The sequence below is a fragment of the Alosa sapidissima genome, chromosome 2 (assembly GCF_018492685.1).
Source record: "Alosa sapidissima isolate fAloSap1 chromosome 2, fAloSap1.pri, whole genome shotgun sequence".
NCBI classification, from domain to species: domain Eukaryota; kingdom Metazoa; phylum Chordata; class Actinopteri; order Clupeiformes; family Clupeidae; genus Alosa; species Alosa sapidissima.
This window is the reverse complement of record NC_055958.1, coordinates 30501113-30518814: the sequence shown is the minus strand read 5'-3', so window position 1 is coordinate 30518814 and position 17702 is coordinate 30501113. Positions and strand designations below refer to the sequence as shown.

General features: G+C 43.5%; 2 protein-coding genes across 2 annotated transcripts in view; one reads left to right on the top strand and one right to left on the bottom strand.

The window, feature by feature from the left end:
* Positions 1-247: 247 nt before the first annotated feature.
* rpl8 (ribosomal protein L8) lies at positions 248-3444 on the top strand. Its single transcript, XM_042081520.1, has 6 exons — positions 248-271; positions 950-1093; positions 1346-1487; positions 2063-2281; positions 2543-2658; positions 3256-3444. Exons 2-6 carry the CDS (start codon positions 956-958, stop codon positions 3412-3414), a joined length of 774 nt encoding a protein of 257 aa, XP_041937454.1. The 5' UTR covers positions 248-271; positions 950-955; the 3' UTR covers positions 3415-3444.
* A 2780-nt stretch (positions 3445-6224) lies between these two features.
* Positions 6225-17702, bottom strand: part of usp9 (ubiquitin specific peptidase 9) — a 50546-nt gene continuing 39068 nt past the window's right edge. The window contains 13 exon segments of the mRNA XM_042068343.1: positions 6225-8586; positions 9077-9172; positions 10631-10695; positions 10698-10737; positions 11631-11843; positions 12262-12418; positions 12539-12627; positions 13132-13352; positions 13975-14160; positions 14372-14501; positions 14861-15086; positions 15688-15811; positions 16721-17576. Of these exon segments, the coding sequence (XP_041924277.1) occupies positions 8224-8586; positions 9077-9172; positions 10631-10695; positions 10698-10737; positions 11631-11843; positions 12262-12418; positions 12539-12627; positions 13132-13352; positions 13975-14160; positions 14372-14501; positions 14861-15086; positions 15688-15811; positions 16721-17576 (2766 nt within the window). The 3' untranslated portion in view covers positions 6225-8223.

The window sequence follows — 17702 nt, the reverse complement described above, 5'->3', positions numbered from 1 at the left end:
AAAGAGTTCAACACAATTTCAGTTGACTTCTTTTCAGAGTGATATAGGCGACATTCTTCAGAGAGCAGGTTTTATTCTTCACAAAATATTGTAAGACTCGTAAATAGATTACAACGTATATTTTTAAAACATATTTTAAGATAGAAAAAGAAATTCCGTTTTCATCAAGAAGGACTTTTGTTTGAAAACTTCCGTTTGCCCACCCTATAATTCTCCGGAAGAAATTCTGTAACCCCCTCTTACACTTCCTCTTTCCGTCAACGGAGTTTAGGTAGGAGAATGATTTTTCTTTTTCTCAAGTCAATCTACTTAAAATCTTCATTATAAATTGCCCATCCAAACGTTATTAGCAGTCTAACGTGTTGTAATAACGTTAAAGTATGTAGGCATTTATGTTTTTTTCATCGAATGACCCATTTGTACATATAAAAGACATATGTTTGGCCAATGCTCCAAACGAGAGACATGATTCAGACGTGTCTTCGTTGTACGCTTAGTTAGCGGCACCTTCCACACATTTACAGCTTGCCAAATGTACAGAAGCTGTTAGCAGAGTCAGCATTGTCAAAAACACAGTCGCCTAGTAGTACCTTTTATGTACGTTTATGGTTCTGGGACTTATTCTTTGTATCATTAAAACTCGGGCTAGGCTATGTGTAGCTAGTGTAGTTAGCTAATCGACGGCTAGCTGTATGTATACACCGACGGGCAAGAAATGTGTTCTTGTGTCGTGCTTGTGATTGCTGTATGCAACTCCGCAGTATAATCTGACCGGTCTTGCGGTACTCCGTAACGTTACATCTCTCAGGTCATGTCATTAATATACGCAGGTTCCCGATCAGGTGTTAATGCATACTATAGAGTGGCAATGGTTGTGTATTCATTGACGTGATTAAGCTGTTCAGTCTTCACTGGGTCTGATTGTAACAGTTGTGTTTTCCTCTCAAAGGCCAAAATGGGACGTGTGATTAGGGGTCAGAGAAAAGGTGCGGGCTCCGTCTTCAAAGCCCATGTCCAGCACAGGAAAGGACCAGCCAAACTCCGGCACATTGACTTCGCCGAACGCCATGGCTACATCAAGGGAATCGTGAAGGTGGGTTCCTGAGTGCTGAGGTGGTCATGTGTTAAAACTATGGCAAACTGTTGAACCTTGATGAAGACCTCTGCTTTATGTTGAAACATATTGGCTTTTTAGTATAAAGTAGCCAGTTACAATAAAGGCTCTTTAAAATGATGCGTATCCCTTCCTCGCTGTCACAGTATTTGGAGTGCCTGGATTGATCCATCTTACAATTGTAAACTGTTGGTTGTGTTTTGACGTGGCTGCTTTCTCTTTGCTCTGCAGGACATCATTCATGACCCTGGCCGTGGCGCTCCCCTGGCCAAGGTGACATTCCGTGATCCATACAGGTTCAAGAAGAGGACTGAGCTGTTTATCGCAGCTGAAGGAATCCACACAGGCCAGTTCATCTACTGTGGCAAGAAGGGTAAGGGCAAATGCGTGAATTCAACTAGAGATCCTTCTTTTCTCGTTTGCAGGATGCAGTACTGACATATGAACTGAAATGCTGGTTAAAGGGCTGAGTAAGCCTAGTCCTAGACCATAACACAACTTAAATGGAAAAGTGATGACTTGTTGGACCAGGCTTAATCCAGCTATGGGAAACTGGCCACTCATGTCCACTTCAGTACTGGGTAACTGGGTAGATATCGGTTTGGCTGAATCAATCAATGCTAAAGATCAACTTGACAGTGATGTGTAAAGCTTGTTTTGGATGTGAGGTGGAAGGCTTGATTTTATTATGCTAATAATTTGAGGGGAACACGGAGTTGGAATACTGGCATGTTTCATTGAAGAGCCTTTACACGGTATGCAGGCCAGAGAAGAGTCTGAGGAATCGGTGAAGCAGTGTGTTCAGAAGGAATTTTTTTTGTTATTCATAAAGGGAATTATCATACTGTACGCCTTTCTTTAAAGGTGCTTATTAGGCATTTGTCCACTTTCACACTGAAGGTGTGGCTGGTGAGACTGACCTATTGAATACTATGTTTGACCCATCAGCCCAGCTGAACATTGGCAACGTGCTGCCCGTTGGAGGCATGCCTGAGGGTACCATCGTCTGCTGCCTGGAGGAGAAGCCGGGTGACCGGGGCAAGCTGGCCCGTGCGTCTGGAAACTACGCCACGGTCATCTCCCACAACCCTGAGACCAAGAAGACCAGAGTCAAGCTTCCCTCTGGATCCAAGAAGGTCATTGGCTCTGCCAACAGAGCTGTTGTTGGTGAGCACACTGTTCATTTGGTCCTGCAGCATGCTGGAATTCCTGATGTGAAGACATTTTACAATGTATGATTGTCCTATGTAATAGTTAAGCAATAAGCCCCAAGATGCTGTAATTTGCAATGACTTTAGAATGGGTGTTGGGCACAATGTAAAGAGTCACCTAATTATACCAGTCATCTATATCTGCGCTACTTTAATAAACAGGAATAATTCTCTCTGTTAATCATTGTGTGTGTGTGTGTGTGTGTGTTCTCTGAAGGTGTTGTTGCTGGTGGTGGTCGTATTGACAAGCCCATCCTGAAGGCCGGTCGCGCTTACCACAAATACAAGGCCAAGAGAAACTGCTGGCCTCGTGTCCGTGGTGTGGCCATGAACGTAAGTCACAGCATCCATTTAATTTGCGTTATTAGCGAGGATACCTCATTCAGTTTTTACAGAATTTTTTTCCCCCCTAGAAGATGAACATGTTTTTATTTTCTGAGCTGTTCAACCAACATATATCAGCTGGGTTAAGTCACACATGTAGCACATTGGTTACCAGCTTGGAAGTTCTACGGAGATAATTCTTTGAGTTAAGAATTGTATTGAAGGATTGAAATGCTTTGGATTGCATGCATGTTGAATTTAGTAATGTACAACCAGCTTACTAACCATATGATTATCTGAGCATGAAGTGTCATTACCTCAGTAGCTGTTAATTATGTTTGGCTCCTTGGCTGGATCCCGATTAACCTGTCTGAAACATCAGATTTGAGAATTCTTTAGTATTCATTGCTTGTGATGACATTGTACGGAGACCCATCCTCCTGTTTTGTTAGATATTGTTTTGTTCTGAGAAATTAAGTTATTTTTAGTACATTGAGGAGATTGAACTGAGTGTAACCGTATGCAAACTGCTTTCCTGATTGTACTTGCCCGATGAAGTATTTTTGAATGGGACCTGTACTAACCTGGCATCCTCTCTCTCTGCAGCCTGTTGAGCATCCCTTCGGTGGTGGTAACCATCAGCATATTGGCAAACCCTCCACCATCAGGAGGGACGCACCCGCTGGACGCAAGGTCGGTCTCATCGCTGCCCGTCGTACTGGCAGACTGCGTGGAACAAAGACTGTCCAGGACAAAGAGAACTAATTTGTGTCTTCTTAATAAAAATATGTCCCAAGAAATTTTCAGCTGTTCAGAGTGTTTCTTGGGATTCTGAAATGGTGGTGAGGGTCATTGGATGTCTTTTGTAATATTGGAGTCATTTTTTAAAACTGCTCATACACCTGCCCAGTGTTAAACTGAGTGATATTTGTGTAAATGGGTGTCCAGGGGCACCAGTACTTGTTGGGTTACATGTATTGGAAAACTATTGATTAGTAGATATTATGACCAACCAACCATAAGTTAACAAACAAATATTGTAATAGTTGGTTTGTGCCTTTCTTTTTTTTTTTCTTCTCGGTAAATGTGTTAAAAGCAGCTTCTTAAACTTGATCTATTTAGATTTTCAGTTTTACTTACTCCATGATTAACTAAATGTCTGGTGTGGACACAGCAACGCGTTTGGGAACATGCTTTGGACGACTGACTGACTGCAGTTCTGCAGTGCAAAATTAACAGGTTAATACACTGACGATTGTTAGTTGCAATCAGACCTGAGGTAGAAATTGAGGTCCAACTGTCACTACTATACTAACTTAAAAATAGATGTTCAAAACAAATTCTTAAAATGTCTGTTTCAAAGCATGAACTCAGGAAAAGAAATAACAAAAATGGAGATTTGGGTTAAAATCTTATTTAATCTGAACTGAACCAAAAATTGAATTGGGCATTCTCATGTGCCCTAGGGCCACTAGGGTTCATATTCCTTAAGAATACCTTTTGAACTTACAAGGTTAAAATATCAGGCTGAGTGATTTTGTTCAGTGTTTTGTACTTGGGCATGCTTTTGTACACTTGGGTCCAGTTTGTACTTATTTGCCAAAGCAGTTATGGTGACCAAACAGGTGATGAACCACAGTCCCAGGATTCTTAGATCTTTTAGAATTTCTGTGAAAAAATCCAAAAAGTCCTTGCTTTTCCACTGCCCATACTGTTTCAAATGGGCCAAGGAATTTCGTGAACTGTTCATCACACATAATAGATACATGTGGTCAATACCAACTACATTGTTACAATACGCTGGCATTTGTATGCCAACATCATGTACATTTCCATCCATATGAGTTGGCTTTTGATTTGTTCTGCCTTCAGCGAAATGGGGGAGTGCAGTATGAGCCCTGTGGCAGCACCTGAATGTGTGGTTTACATTTGAGATTAGCCTGTAGTCATATTTTCCACACTTCTCTTTGTATGTTTACCTGACGGAGGCTGAATCATGATAGACGAGGCCCCAGCTATTGACAGGTTTCCTTAGACAAGTTTAAATATGCTGCCATGCATGGACAGATCATTCGGTTTCAACTGAAAGAATAATTGATTTGAGCGTGCTAATTATTTGAAAATGCTATAAACAGTGACACTTGGTTTTTAAAAAGCCTCTTCGAAATAACTTTTAGCACCTGCTCAGACTCCACTCAATATCCCAGCCCACTACTGAAGACCAGAGAGAAAAAGTGTTAAGACAACCAATACAGTTGTGATCACCAAAAAAGTGTCATAGAGATATTCTGTCGGTTCAGTCAGCTGCTTCTGATGGGTGTGGGCCCTGGCTCCAACTGAGCCTTAAAGTCTTAACCTGATATTGCAACAAAGCAGTAAAAAAAAAATCCCTTGAGTCTGTGATGTCAAGATAAGCCCCTTTGGTTCTCCCCAGTTATTTGATGGTGAAAAAGAAACCACTTGTCCCAGAATTAGTTATGTAATGCAACACATCAGAATCTCAGATAAGATAAACTGGCAAGCAGAGTCAAGAATAGGTCTCCATTCACAGCAATGGCTTAGTGTGTGGAAAATTAGGAAATCAGACTTGTATATTGTGAGTTGACTGGGAAAAGAAATATATACATAAAATGAAAAAGTGATGTGGGGAAAGTCCTTACAAACAACTACCAAAGCTGGCATTAATTGAAATTAATAAACACACTCACACAAACATCAGACAGGACATGTTTCCATGTAAACACATGCCAATCCCATGAATGCACTCCGTGTACAAGGTACTTTTTGAATATTAAAGCATTGACTATCTACATTATTGGTTGGAGGCCACAACAAAGAAGACTGCGCATGGAAGTGCTCCTGAAAAAAACAACAACCAAGTTGTGTGACACTCATTCATTTCATTGTGTTCAGGTTTATGCAGGGTAAAAGGCTGTAGTGTAATCTACCGGGTGGGTTGACTATTAATAGAATAGTAAAGAACACCGCACTGACAAAAAGAGTGCAGCTTAGAGGTTTGACTTCATACACAAAATGGTAAAGAAAATCCTGCACCAATAATATAAGCTGACAAAATGAAGCTTTTAAGGTGCAATATGTAATATCTTCTCTCGTTAACACATTTTGTTTAACTACGACTGTTATTCTGAAAAAAATAAACAAAATAGTACTGAAAATGAATGTTTCAAGTTTTTCATTTCAATTTCATGCGAATTTGGAGCTATAAAATGTAAAAAATGAGAGAAAACTAGAAAATACAAACTTGAAACAAAAGAATCAAGACACTGGAAAATGTCCTGTGACAAGCCTTTTAGTCACATTATGTCTGCAGACATTTTAATTCAAATTTAATTCACATCAAATTACTACATATTGCACCTTCAATTTTAACCCCAAAAAATTCTTTCGTAGAGTTCTCTCATGACACTCTAGTCCACGTATCAGCTTGCTTTAATTATTAAAATGTCTTCTCTAGATAATCCACAAAAGAACATTATTTTGTTATTTTTATTGTTATTTTGATGTGCACCACATATTTACAAAGATTCATAAATAAAACGAGACAGTTAACAGTGTCAAGATTCCGTTTTCTTTATTCTTGAAGGGCGCAATGCTTTTTTTGTTGTTTTTTTTGTTTTGTAATATTTCTGTGCACAAAAAAACCTCACAAAGTGAAAGTTCACATCGCGACTGTAGCTCCAGAATTCAACGTCACACCATGGCCAAAACAAAAGTCGGCAAAAAACAGGGCGAAGAACTCTGTACAGTCAATATCTCCTTTAAAAATAACACAAGGACAAAAAATGTTCCTCTTAAATCAAATTCTATTTTTAGTGAAATACAACAAAATAAATTCTATAAAATAAAACAGCAAAGTATTTAAATATTATATGGTGGGCAGAATATGTTCATTTGCAGGAGTATTTGGTATTTTTTTAGACAGAGGAAGAGAGAAAAAAAAAAAAACACGCATTCAAGTTACCAATTAAATACAGTATTTACTGATGGTTACCTTTTTACCTCCTAAAGAAGATTAACTTTAGCTCAAGTTGCAACATGACTAACCAGCAGTTATCTTATGATACAACCCTGCTTTCGTGTCCGATCCCCTTGGATGAAGAGTCCGAAAATAATAAGCCTGCGTTCGTTCCAGTAGAATGGGCAGAGTGAATGGGTGGTGGGGGGCCACTTCTGTTGTACCCCCCACCAAACCCATGCTATCTCTTTATCCACCAGGAGCTTTGCTTCAGTGTCTGTCCAACACTAGGTCCACTCAGGAAAGTCAAACAGGCCACCCAAGCACAGTCTGTTATGCTTCCCGCATCCTGGCATAGCAAATTCGTTGCATATACATTTTTTTCCTCCATCTTTATATTAGTTTGTAATTCCTATTGTCCAAAACTAAGCGCTTTTAACCCATCACAGGGGAGAAAAAAAAAAAAAAACAGGACTGTTGAATGAGTGAGCGAGGATTATATGTGCAATTGAAAAGCCACTTATTCTTACATTGGTTCAAAATTAATAGCAGTCAATGTCTCAAGAGGAAAATGAAATTATAAAGAGCAGTAAAGAAAACCAAAAAAAGGCGGCTTGTAAGAAGAGCTCTGGATTAAGGATTACAGCTGTCATGAATCACCATATTCTTTCCCATTTGGCTACACTAGTCTGGTGTGAAGCCATGCTAAATGTTACAGCATATTAACTAGAGCTTTCAAAAAGGTCTTGAATAGCAGAAAAGAAAAAAAAAAAAAAAAAAAAAAAAAAAGGCAATGAAAGTTCTGGAAACAATATCACCACTGTTGTCACATCAACCAAGAAAAAAAAAAAAAAAGGGAGAAGAAAAAAAAAGACGGTAAAAGTGTTCACCACTTCTAAGGGTTCTCTCACTAGCGCCAACACCAGGATCCCCAGAGCTATGTTCACCTCAGTGACTTCCCACACTGCCGTTATCAGGCAAACCAGACCAAACTTCACTTCTGAGCACAGGTGATAAAACAAAAGTTGGTGCTGTTTTTTTGTGTTTTTTTCCCCCTTTTTTGTATTTTTTTTATTGTTTTGTGTTTGTTTTTATTGTCGTTTTTCTCTCTCGTAGATTTGCAAGTCGCCCCCAACAGCAAACTGACACTTGTCGCGCAGTTTTTTTTCTTTTTGTTTTATTATTTTTGAACAGTCAAAACATTAACATACTATGTACACTGTCAAATTGACAAAAGCGCCTCAGGCCCGTTTTATGTATCTCTTTTTTGTTTGTTTGTTTGTTTGTGTGTTTTTGTATGTTTTGTTTTTTTTATGTACGACGCTACGCACTATCCACTGCAGGCTGACTATCCACTGCAGGCGGGTTATATGTCAAGAGTCACACTGCAGGGCATATGGTGAATAGGACCCTCCACTCCAGGTCTGGTACAAAAACAAAATATGAAACAAAAACAAAACAAAAAGGGGGGGGGGGGGGGGGGGGGGGGGGGAAGCTGAATTCTGGATACAGTGGGGCCTGGAGTGGAGAGGTGTGGGCAGGCAGGGGGGGTTGGTTGGGATGGGGTGGAGGTTGGGGCCCCCAGACCGGTCCTCCTCTCAGGCAGGGGAAGGGGAGAGAGAGAGAGAGAGAGAGAGAGAGAGAGAGAGAGAGAGAGAGAGAGAGAGAGAGAGCGAGCAGGACGGGAGAGAGGGGCAGGAGGGTGGAGCGCACAGGCTTTTAAGGGCGAGGTGCGCCAACGGCGGACGAGCTGGCGCTGTTGCAGGCGCGACTACTCCTTGGTGGTGGTGGTGGTGGTGGTGGTGGTGGTGGTTGTGGTGGGTGGTGGTAGAGGTCTGGGCCGGAGGCACCTCCTCAGTGGGCTCCCAGTTCTCTTGTGCTCGTGGGCCCGGGCGCTGGGGGTTGTTCATATGCTGCGCTGCCGGGCCCGTGTAGGGCTGCCCATGGGGGTGGTTGTTCTGCTGCTACACACAAACACATCGGACGTCAGCACATACCATCCCAAATGTACCATTACAGACACTTTCATTTAGAATTTCTTATGTACAATTTATACACAACTACTTATGTATAACTGTTTGTATACTTTTACATAGAACTGGTACACTATGCACACTATACTTTTATATGGAACTGATATGTTATGCACACTATAATTATATATTCAAGTTTTATATACAACTAGATATACCATATCTACACAAAGACTAATAATGACCTTTTTGTGCACTTTTACCTACAGCAAGTCTAATGTGATTATTGTGTGTGTAGTCTCTATATTAATTCCTCCAACGCAGATTTCACTACATATCCATGCATTAATTGTTGTGTGCAAACAGATCAAATTAGTTTGCGTTACCAGTAGCATATGGAGGATCTGCCTTTGCGTCAATGTACATTTCTCAGCAGACAAGCAGGGTGTGGGTGTGAGTGTGAGTGCGGGGGGGCTACCTGCTGAAACTGGGTCCCTGGAGAGTGAGGATACAGGGAGGTGTCCTCTGGGGGAGAGGAGTCCTGATCATCAGGGGCTTCCTGGTCGTCCGGCTCCTGAGGACACACAGACAGGTAGAAGAGGGAAAGAAAACAAAACAAAAACATCCTCAGAAAAACGTACAAACTTTATACACAGTCAGTGATGATCTCAAATACATTACAAATCTAAATGCAGTTTTCACTTTCCCCCCCTTTAAGTAGAATTAAACCCTGATCTCAAAAAGAATTGTGTGGCGCTCTTAATTCATGAATGTGACAATCAAAGTGGAGTGCTGAGGCCCGCTAATTATGCTCGTGGGTGGAGAAGCCACCCACGAGCCCCCCCCCCCCCCCCCCCAGTGTTCACTAGCACAGCGTGTGAGTCTTCATTTAATGAGCAGCACTCGCGTGCACACGCATGAGTCGCTAGCTCAACCACTGCAGATGTCAAGAACTATGTGACGTGCTGCAGTCTGCGATCATTAATGGAACACTAAGGAAATTGGGGCCCGTCTCTAAACCAAGCGCAGGTAATAGGCACTTTTAATCAAACTAGTGTTCAAAGCCAGTGAAGTGAGTAGGTCTTCAATGTGATTGACAGCAGACTGATGATGTGTTTGTGTTCATTTAATCCCCGATTAGCACAGAGACATGGACACGAGACATAAATGGAAACAGTTCAACACCACGCATGTCCACAGAAAAACACAGACGGCACACTGAGAATTGAGTACTGGCAAGCTTCAACAAGGCTATGGGGCTCAACACATAAATAAACTGTTGCTTCTCAGTGAAACTAAATGACTCCTGAGCTTGTGTAACATTTGAGGTCTTGTTCCACAGCTATTAGTCACAGTGAGCAATATCTACCCTTTAGAGATTTATAGCGGTCAATATTACATACAGTAGCATGTTACATTCTCACTGTGTGGTTTAGCAAGGGAAAACTCTAGAACTCAAAAGATCTCAATACATGGCCACAGTCTAGATAAATCGAACACTAACAACCCTACTTTCTCAAGACAACCACATCACGGTAGACAAACATTTGACACACGAACACAATCAAGAGAAATAGATTCTGCACACTATAGCCAAGGCTTAGAGTTTTCGATCGCATTTCTTTTAGTCATTTAGTCTTTGAGCCGAGGTTGGGGAAGGAAGAGAAGCAGGTGTTGGTTAAGAAGACACTGAGATGAAGACGATAGATAAAAAAAGATTTGAAAAATCTTTTAAAAAAAATGTTAAAAAAATCAGAATTGAAATAAATGTTTCTTTCAAAAGGTAGTGGGGTGGGGTTCAGGTCAAGTGGAGGAATGGCAGAGGAATGGGACGGTGTGAGGTCACGCTCTGTGAACATTTAGTTTTTTTTTTTTTTTTTTAACAAAAACAGAAGAAAAAAAAAATAAAATCAAATCAATAGAAAGTAAACAAATGAATAACGCAGATGGCGGTAGTGGGTGCGAAGTGGGGTGGGGTTGGGGTGGGGGTTGGGGTGGGGGGTGGGAGAGGGGGGGGAGGTGCGAGTCTTACAGTGTGCTGCGGTTGGACTGCGACCTCCCCTGGCATAAGCTGCTGAGGTGAGGACGGCTTCCGGCAGCGTCCTCCTCCGACACAGCCTCGTGCTTCGTTAAGTGGCACTAGTTTTGAAATGGCAATTAACAATGCATACTGAGGTAAAAAACAAGTGCCAAAAGGATTACGCTGTTTAAGAATGGCTAAATTTTAACTTTGATTCTTAACATTTCACATTTCAAGCACTGCATGGCCAGCTATGGTCAAATTAAGAAAGAACGATCCTTACATAAAAGAAATTAGTACATTTACAATATTACATTTTACATTATTCCTTTAGATTGGACTAAATAAGTAAGGGAAAATCATTTGGAAAAATATGGGGATAGACTTATTATAAAAATTAAAGTATTGGTTCTGTTGAGTGGGCTTAAAACATTATACTATATGATTAGGGGTACAAAATGTTCAAAACAAAACAGTCGAAAACTCAAAGCCCTAACCTATAGTTAAGCACAGAGCAGTTATTCAGCAGTCAGATTACCCTACATGATTATTACAATCAAAATGCTGTTCTATGGTCTTAAAGAAGCTTCAACTCACAGCCAAATCCACCCAATGAAACATGTCAATCAATGCCAAATGATTCCCCTTGATGCTAATTATTTCAAAGTGTCAAATCCAAACACTACAGGATACGTCAGGCACAATTAAGCATGAATTCCAAAAATGACAAAATATCTTGACTACTATTTTTGTTACCTATTAAAATGTAATACTAAACAATGTGCACAATGTAATAAACAAGGCAAACTAAAGCAGCAAATAACAACCTATTCACTTGCGATACCTGTAAAACTTAATGACTACATACAGAGACATCTAAGACATGTGGTACTGTATCTCTGAAGCCTTGCCACTAGCACAGCTCTGCAGTGTTATATACTGTATTAAGGCATGCTGGCGTTGCCGTGCATGCTGGGGACACTAGGGGGCGCAGCTACTGCCCTGGACCTACCTCCTCGGGGCAAAGTTCGCAAGCCTTGGCCAGGGTCATGCGGGCACTGTGTGAGCGCTCCAGGAAGTAGCCGTTGGAGGTTTCGTTGCTCTGGACGGGCGGGGACCAGTTGTTGTAGGTGTACTGGGCATTGCCCGTGTACGGCCGGCGCTCCAGCTCGTCGCCGAGCCACTCCACTGCCCATGTCCACTTCCTCTTCAGGTCGCCGTTACTCTGGAGAGAGCAGGGAACACGTTATGGGCCTACGACTCTCACAGAAACCCAACGCTACGATTCAGGATGTGTAGGTATGTACAATTTAGGATGTGATAGGGGAGTAGGGTTTAGATGTAATAAAGTTATACAAAGTGTTCCAAAGGATGACCACCATTACTGGATCATTGGAACCCAATACCAACCAATATTAACCTAAAATGTATTATTAATCTTGTACTACCAACAACAACCAACCGAACGACAAGCTTCTCAATATGAAAAATGCTAAGACTTTTTCAACAGTGGTAAATGTATATATATTAAATATATTTGTTGTGAAGTTGCTAAAACAACAACAACATGGCTGCTTTAAGATATCAAATATCAGGGGTAAATGCAGAAAGCCATGAAAACATTCTGTATTCATTGCAAGTACCTGCAGGATCTGATAGGCCACAGAGCAGTTGCTGAACAGCGCCACCATGCATTTGATGCACTGGTAGGCCCTCTTCTGGTAGTGGTTCTTGGAGCGTTGGATGGTGTCGAAGAGCCCATCCCGGTCATCAGGAATCCCCTTCAACACATTGTGAATTCTGGCAGATACAGGAGGATGGAATCAGATTACATTACAATACACAGGCAATGAAAGGTCTTTAAAAGGGAAAAAAATAAATAGTAAAATTGATTATGTCGATAAAGTTGAGAAAAGTTACCTATGGGTCTGCCAGGAATCCTCAATAAGAAGGATCTGCAACAGCAGGTCCAGGTAAGGCCTAAGCTCATAGGTGTAGGAGTATGCCACCTATAGCAAGACAGCACATCAACATTTGTCAAACAAAAACAGCATTGTAATTCAATATACTATAATTTCATATATTAATCATGTGTTTAAATGGACAGAAAATCCCATAAAAAAGTCTAGAGTAATTCCCAATGCTAGAGGCTAGCCAAGCATAGCCAGGCTTTGATGCAAAGCAGTTCCTGCAGTCAACAAACTTTCAAAGTGCCCAGTCAAGAACTTGATGTGTTAATTATGGAAAACAGCAATCTCTGTATCTTTAATGGCTGACTGGGTATGGCTAGCTTTTGAAATCTTCTTTGTGATTTTCAGATGAGTTCTGTTTTGGCTACCTCAATTATAACTGACTGTCAAGAGGATCCACACATTCAACATCCCACCCATAACATCTCCAACAGAGAGTGAACAATAACGCCGTGTAAGAGAGTGAGCACGAACGCTGTGTGTGTAACGGTGTGTGTGTGTCTGCATGTGTGTGTGTGTGTGTGTATATGCGTGTTTGCTGACCTGCCAGAGCAGCTCGCTGAGCACGGTGGAGGAGAACTGTGGGTTCTCCCAGCAGCAGAAGCGCAGCAGCTTGATGGTCTCCTCCGAGTTGCTGCAGTCCTCAATGATCTTCTTCACGTAACTGGTGCGCACAAAGAGGATCTCTGCCACCAGCTGCTGCAGGGGCATGATGGGTGCTGTCAGGTTGGGGTCGCCGTACGGGTTCGGCAGGGGAGGGTTACCTGGAGGGAGACAGGAAGCAAAGTCCCCTAAGTCCATCTCATACGGTCTCATACACAGACAGTCATTTCACCCTGTAAATTTCCACATTTTCAGAATCTAGTCAGTAGAAATTGTTTTTAAAGTGTGATCAGAGCCATATAGGAGTTATTATGCAACTTCATGGCTAGATCATGGCAATCAACAACAGCTGATTGAATTTTATATTTTATAGGTATAAAATGTGCTGCGTTATTAGAGGATGCTAAATGGTTAGAATATGACACATGGTTGACTAGGTGCCCTCAGCTCCAGGCTCTGCCCACACGGCATGTTTGCCTGAAGATGGCTTGTGAGTCAGTCACTAGATCCTGAGCAAGGATGTGTATCTTCATCGGGCAGGAAAATACTGCATTAGATAAAATCAGTAGGGCGCAGAGAGCGAGAGAGAGAGCGAGCGAGAGAGAGAGAGAGAGAGAGAGAGAGAGAGAGAGAGAGAGAGAGAGAGAGAGAGAGAGAGAGAGAGAGAGAGAGAGAGAGAGAGAGGGAGGGGAGAGGGAGAGGGAGAGGGAGAGGGAGAGGGAGAGAGAGACAGAGACAGAGACAGAGACAGAGACAGAGACACACACACACACACACACTCACCATTAATAGAAGACTGCATGCGGGAGGCCACGTCGCAGCAGCGCACCAGCTGCGATACCACAGTGAAGAGCTTGCCCAGCTCAGCGTACTGGTACTTAATGGGGGGGCCTGGACCCTCATCCAGAGCTACCAGCATGAAGGTGGCTGGCACACCAAGCTTCAACAGCTGGGTCTTCTCTGCAAGGCCTGCAAACACAAACGGTGTATTTAGTTTCCAGAACAATACGATCGGATCTAAGTCAACAACAGTCTAAACAACAAACCATTGCAAACAGAGACAGACTTTGGTTGACGCAGACAAACAGGAAACGGGTCAGAGTAAGAGCCTGGGGGGGTGGGGGACGGGGGTAAACGAGGCCAGTGGAACAGGTGTTGTGGACAGGTGAAGGGTGCTTACCCAAGTTGGCGTACATGACGAACAGGTTGAAGTACTGCTGCAGGTGACGGCCGTGCTCGGACACCTCTCTCCGGAGCAGGTTGAGAACGGCACGCAACAGGTGGTCACTTAGGCTCAGGTTATCACAGGCCTGAGAGACAGAAAGAAAAGAAAGAAAGAAAGAAAGAAAGAAAGACAGACAGACAGACAGACAGACAGACAGACAGACAGACAGACAGACAGACAGACAGACAGAGACAGACAGACAGACAGACAGACAGACAGACAGACAGACAGACAGACAGAGACAAAAGAGTACGAGGCACAAAGAAGCAGAGCTGTTAAGTAGATATACAAAGGAACAAAAGAGCTAAAAAAAACAAAAACCTAACAAAAACAGTTATTCATCTAAAATCTAGTGACAAGGCATAATAGACTACCTAACACTCCATGAGCTAAATAAAAAAAGATAAGATTCCGGAAAGGTCCACATACCACTTCAGGGCTCACCTGACTCGAGGGTCCTGGAGAGGCAATCGGTGAGGGGCATGGTCCGTCTTGCAGGGAGAAGTGCGCAATAAATACTATGAGCTTGGCAAAGGCCCCACGCACCTCTGCGCTGGGGCACTCCAGCAGGTACTCGGAGAAGCGGTTGGGGTAGGCGAAGAGGACGTTGTGTGCAAACCAGTAGCGTACATTCTTACTGTGCCTCAGCAGGATGCACAGGGCATCATACCTGCAGGGACAGAACACAGGGCTGTCTCAGGCACAAAAACTAGTCATAAGAGATATGGTTCAGGTATAGGATTTCTGGCCAGTAATGTGGTCAGATCGATAGGGACCTTGCATACCATGTTGGCAGACACCATTCACATCAACTATACCAGAGACTTTCTAATGAGGAGACAGCACTCAAAAAATCCTCCATAGAAATGCATGGGGTTAGTTTGTAATGCCAATATGGCCGTTGTCTACACATATCCCACCCCTTCCTCGGCAAAACGTCAACATGTGAATACATTGAGCCAATCATGTGCTGTGAACTCGCTGCTGGAGTATAATTGGTGTCGTGAAGCCTTGCGCACGCGCATTTCTGCTGAATAGGATGTCCTATGAGTGCCCAAAAAGCATTGCAATATGGCCGCCGAGTGGAGGGACTTGCCTAAAATGACTGACTATACCACCTCGAGGGAGGAGTTATTATATCCTGAACACACAATAGAAATATCCTAGAATACATATATTGTATGTAAATGTATTGGATGCTTGATAACAGCTCAAGCCATTCGCTAGCTAAGACTGACTAACCTCTGACCCACACACACACACACACTTACCAGTCACTGGCTGGGCCTCGCACTATCTTCTTGGTATGGAATCCAGTGCTGAAGAGGAACCTGGCAGCGAGCTGAATGCTGATCATTGCTATCTCCTCCGCTTCAGGCAGAAGATGATCTTGGCCTAATTGAGTCCGAAATAAACATCATTAGGGAGGAATAAGCAGTCGGAGCCCAAAACCGTGCACTGAAATGAGACTGCAACCCAAAGAGCTGCAGCGGTGGGTTTTAATGCGCGTGACAGCCACTTCTTTTGAGTGCCTAACAGAGAGAGAGAGATCCACATTAAGATCATCAGTATGTTTAATATTCCCCTGAGCCGAGCAGGAGGAAATCAAACGCTTTCATTAGAGCAGCGGAAGAGGTCCTCATCTGCTGGAAATGGCCGCAATAACAGGATACGATTTGCCGTGAAGGACATGTATGCTCTCTCGCTCCCCCTCAATGTCTTTCTCTCTCTCTCACACACACACACACACACACACACACACACACACACACACACACACGTGCTTTTATCTTAAAAGGCTGGCAACCTTAGAGTTCAACTTCCAGAGCTGAGGATTCTGACCTAATCATCAACATTAATAGCACTGGCACATATTAACTCCCAATAGAAAGAGCATTACAGTTTACAATAGCACATCTAGCCATTTCAGATGGTACCAAATCAGATGCTTTGGACAATACAATAACCATAACTCAAATTTAACTGAGAAAAGCAGCAATAGTGGATTTTATAACTATTGTACCCTTCTACGTTGTAGCAGGTAAACATTACAAAATATGAGTGCATTGACTGAATAATAGCAGCCAACTGCTGAAGCTTCTGTCCCTCAAAAACACTTTAATTTGGGGAAAAGAAAGTCAACCTCTGTGTCAATGTGACTGATGATCTAAAATGTTTCAAGTGATGCATGGGGGTACACTTAAATCAGTCAAATGCTGCGTCTTAATCAGATAAAAGCCTTGGCGAGCCACAACTTTGTTCGGAAAACATTGCCGCGAAAACAGCAGGGAGTCGGTCACTTACCTGGCGGAGGGTTCAAGTAGACGCTGTTACACGTCAGGAGCTTCTTCATAAACTGGAAGTACTCGAGGCTGTACTGCATGCGGTTGTGCATGAACTGGACATTCTGCTTCCGCACGCTGCACTCGATGGCACCGGGCATCTTGATCTGGTTGGGCTTGCTGCCCAGCGTCAGCTCCTGGATGTATTTGACCAGCTCGCCGCCGTCGTGGTCCGGCGCGTCCATGCGCTCGTAGAAGAGGATGTAGGCGTTCCACCAGCGCTTCTGCCGGCGGTACGACATGCGCTTCATCATGTGGTCGAACACCTCGCCCATGTACTCGCCGCCGAAGCACTGGTTCTTCATCTCCTCGTCGTCGTCCATCTTGCACTCGGTCACCTCGCCGTCGTCGAACTTGTACCAGCGGTTGCGCTCGCCGTCGCACACGCCCCCACCTCCGCCTACGCTCCCCTCGCCCCGGTGGATGACGTACGAGTAATAGTGACCGCCGCTGGCCTGTCCCGAGTGCACCAGCACGCCGACGAGGCGGTAGCGCGAGCTGGGGGACTGCGGGTCGGTGACGGCGGGGGGCTGCTGGGGCGTGTCCGGTGGCGGCTGTGGCGACTCGGCGGGCGGCAACGGCTGCTCCTTGGAGTCGTCGGCGCGTGGCGTCTGGCTTTCAGGGCTCGAGTCGGACGAGCCCTCCAGCTTGGCCACGCCGGCCACCGTGTACGGCTCCATGTCCAGCTCGCGCGGGAACTCGAAGTAGTCGTTGAACTTGATGGCGCACTCGCGCTCCCAGTCGTAGTCGAAGCGCTTGAGCTGGATGGCCAGCACCGGTGGTAGCTTCTTGATGAGTAGACGCTTCACCGTGTCCACCTGTAAACATAAACACACACATGGCACGATTAGTCCCCTACGCACTCATTTGAATTCATTGGAGATATGGTAGCATTTCACACTAGCAAACACATAAGTTGTGTACTGTGATCTCATCGGTCCGAT

What these genes read in the sequence shown, in the direction of transcription:
- rpl8 (XM_042081520.1), top strand. Translation starts at nt 956, where the DNA reads ATGGGACGTGTGATTAGGGGTCAGAGAAAAGGTGCGGGCTCCGTCTTC. An exon ending in CATCTACTGTGGCAAGAAGG is followed by an intron (nt 1,488 to 2,062) that starts GTAAGGGCAAAT and finishes TTGACCCATCAG; the next exon opens with CCCAGCTGAACATTGGCAAC. An exon ending in TCCGTGGTGTGGCCATGAAC is followed by an intron (nt 2,659 to 3,255) that starts GTAAGTCACAGC and finishes CTCTCTCTGCAG; the next exon opens with CCTGTTGAGCATCCCTTCGG.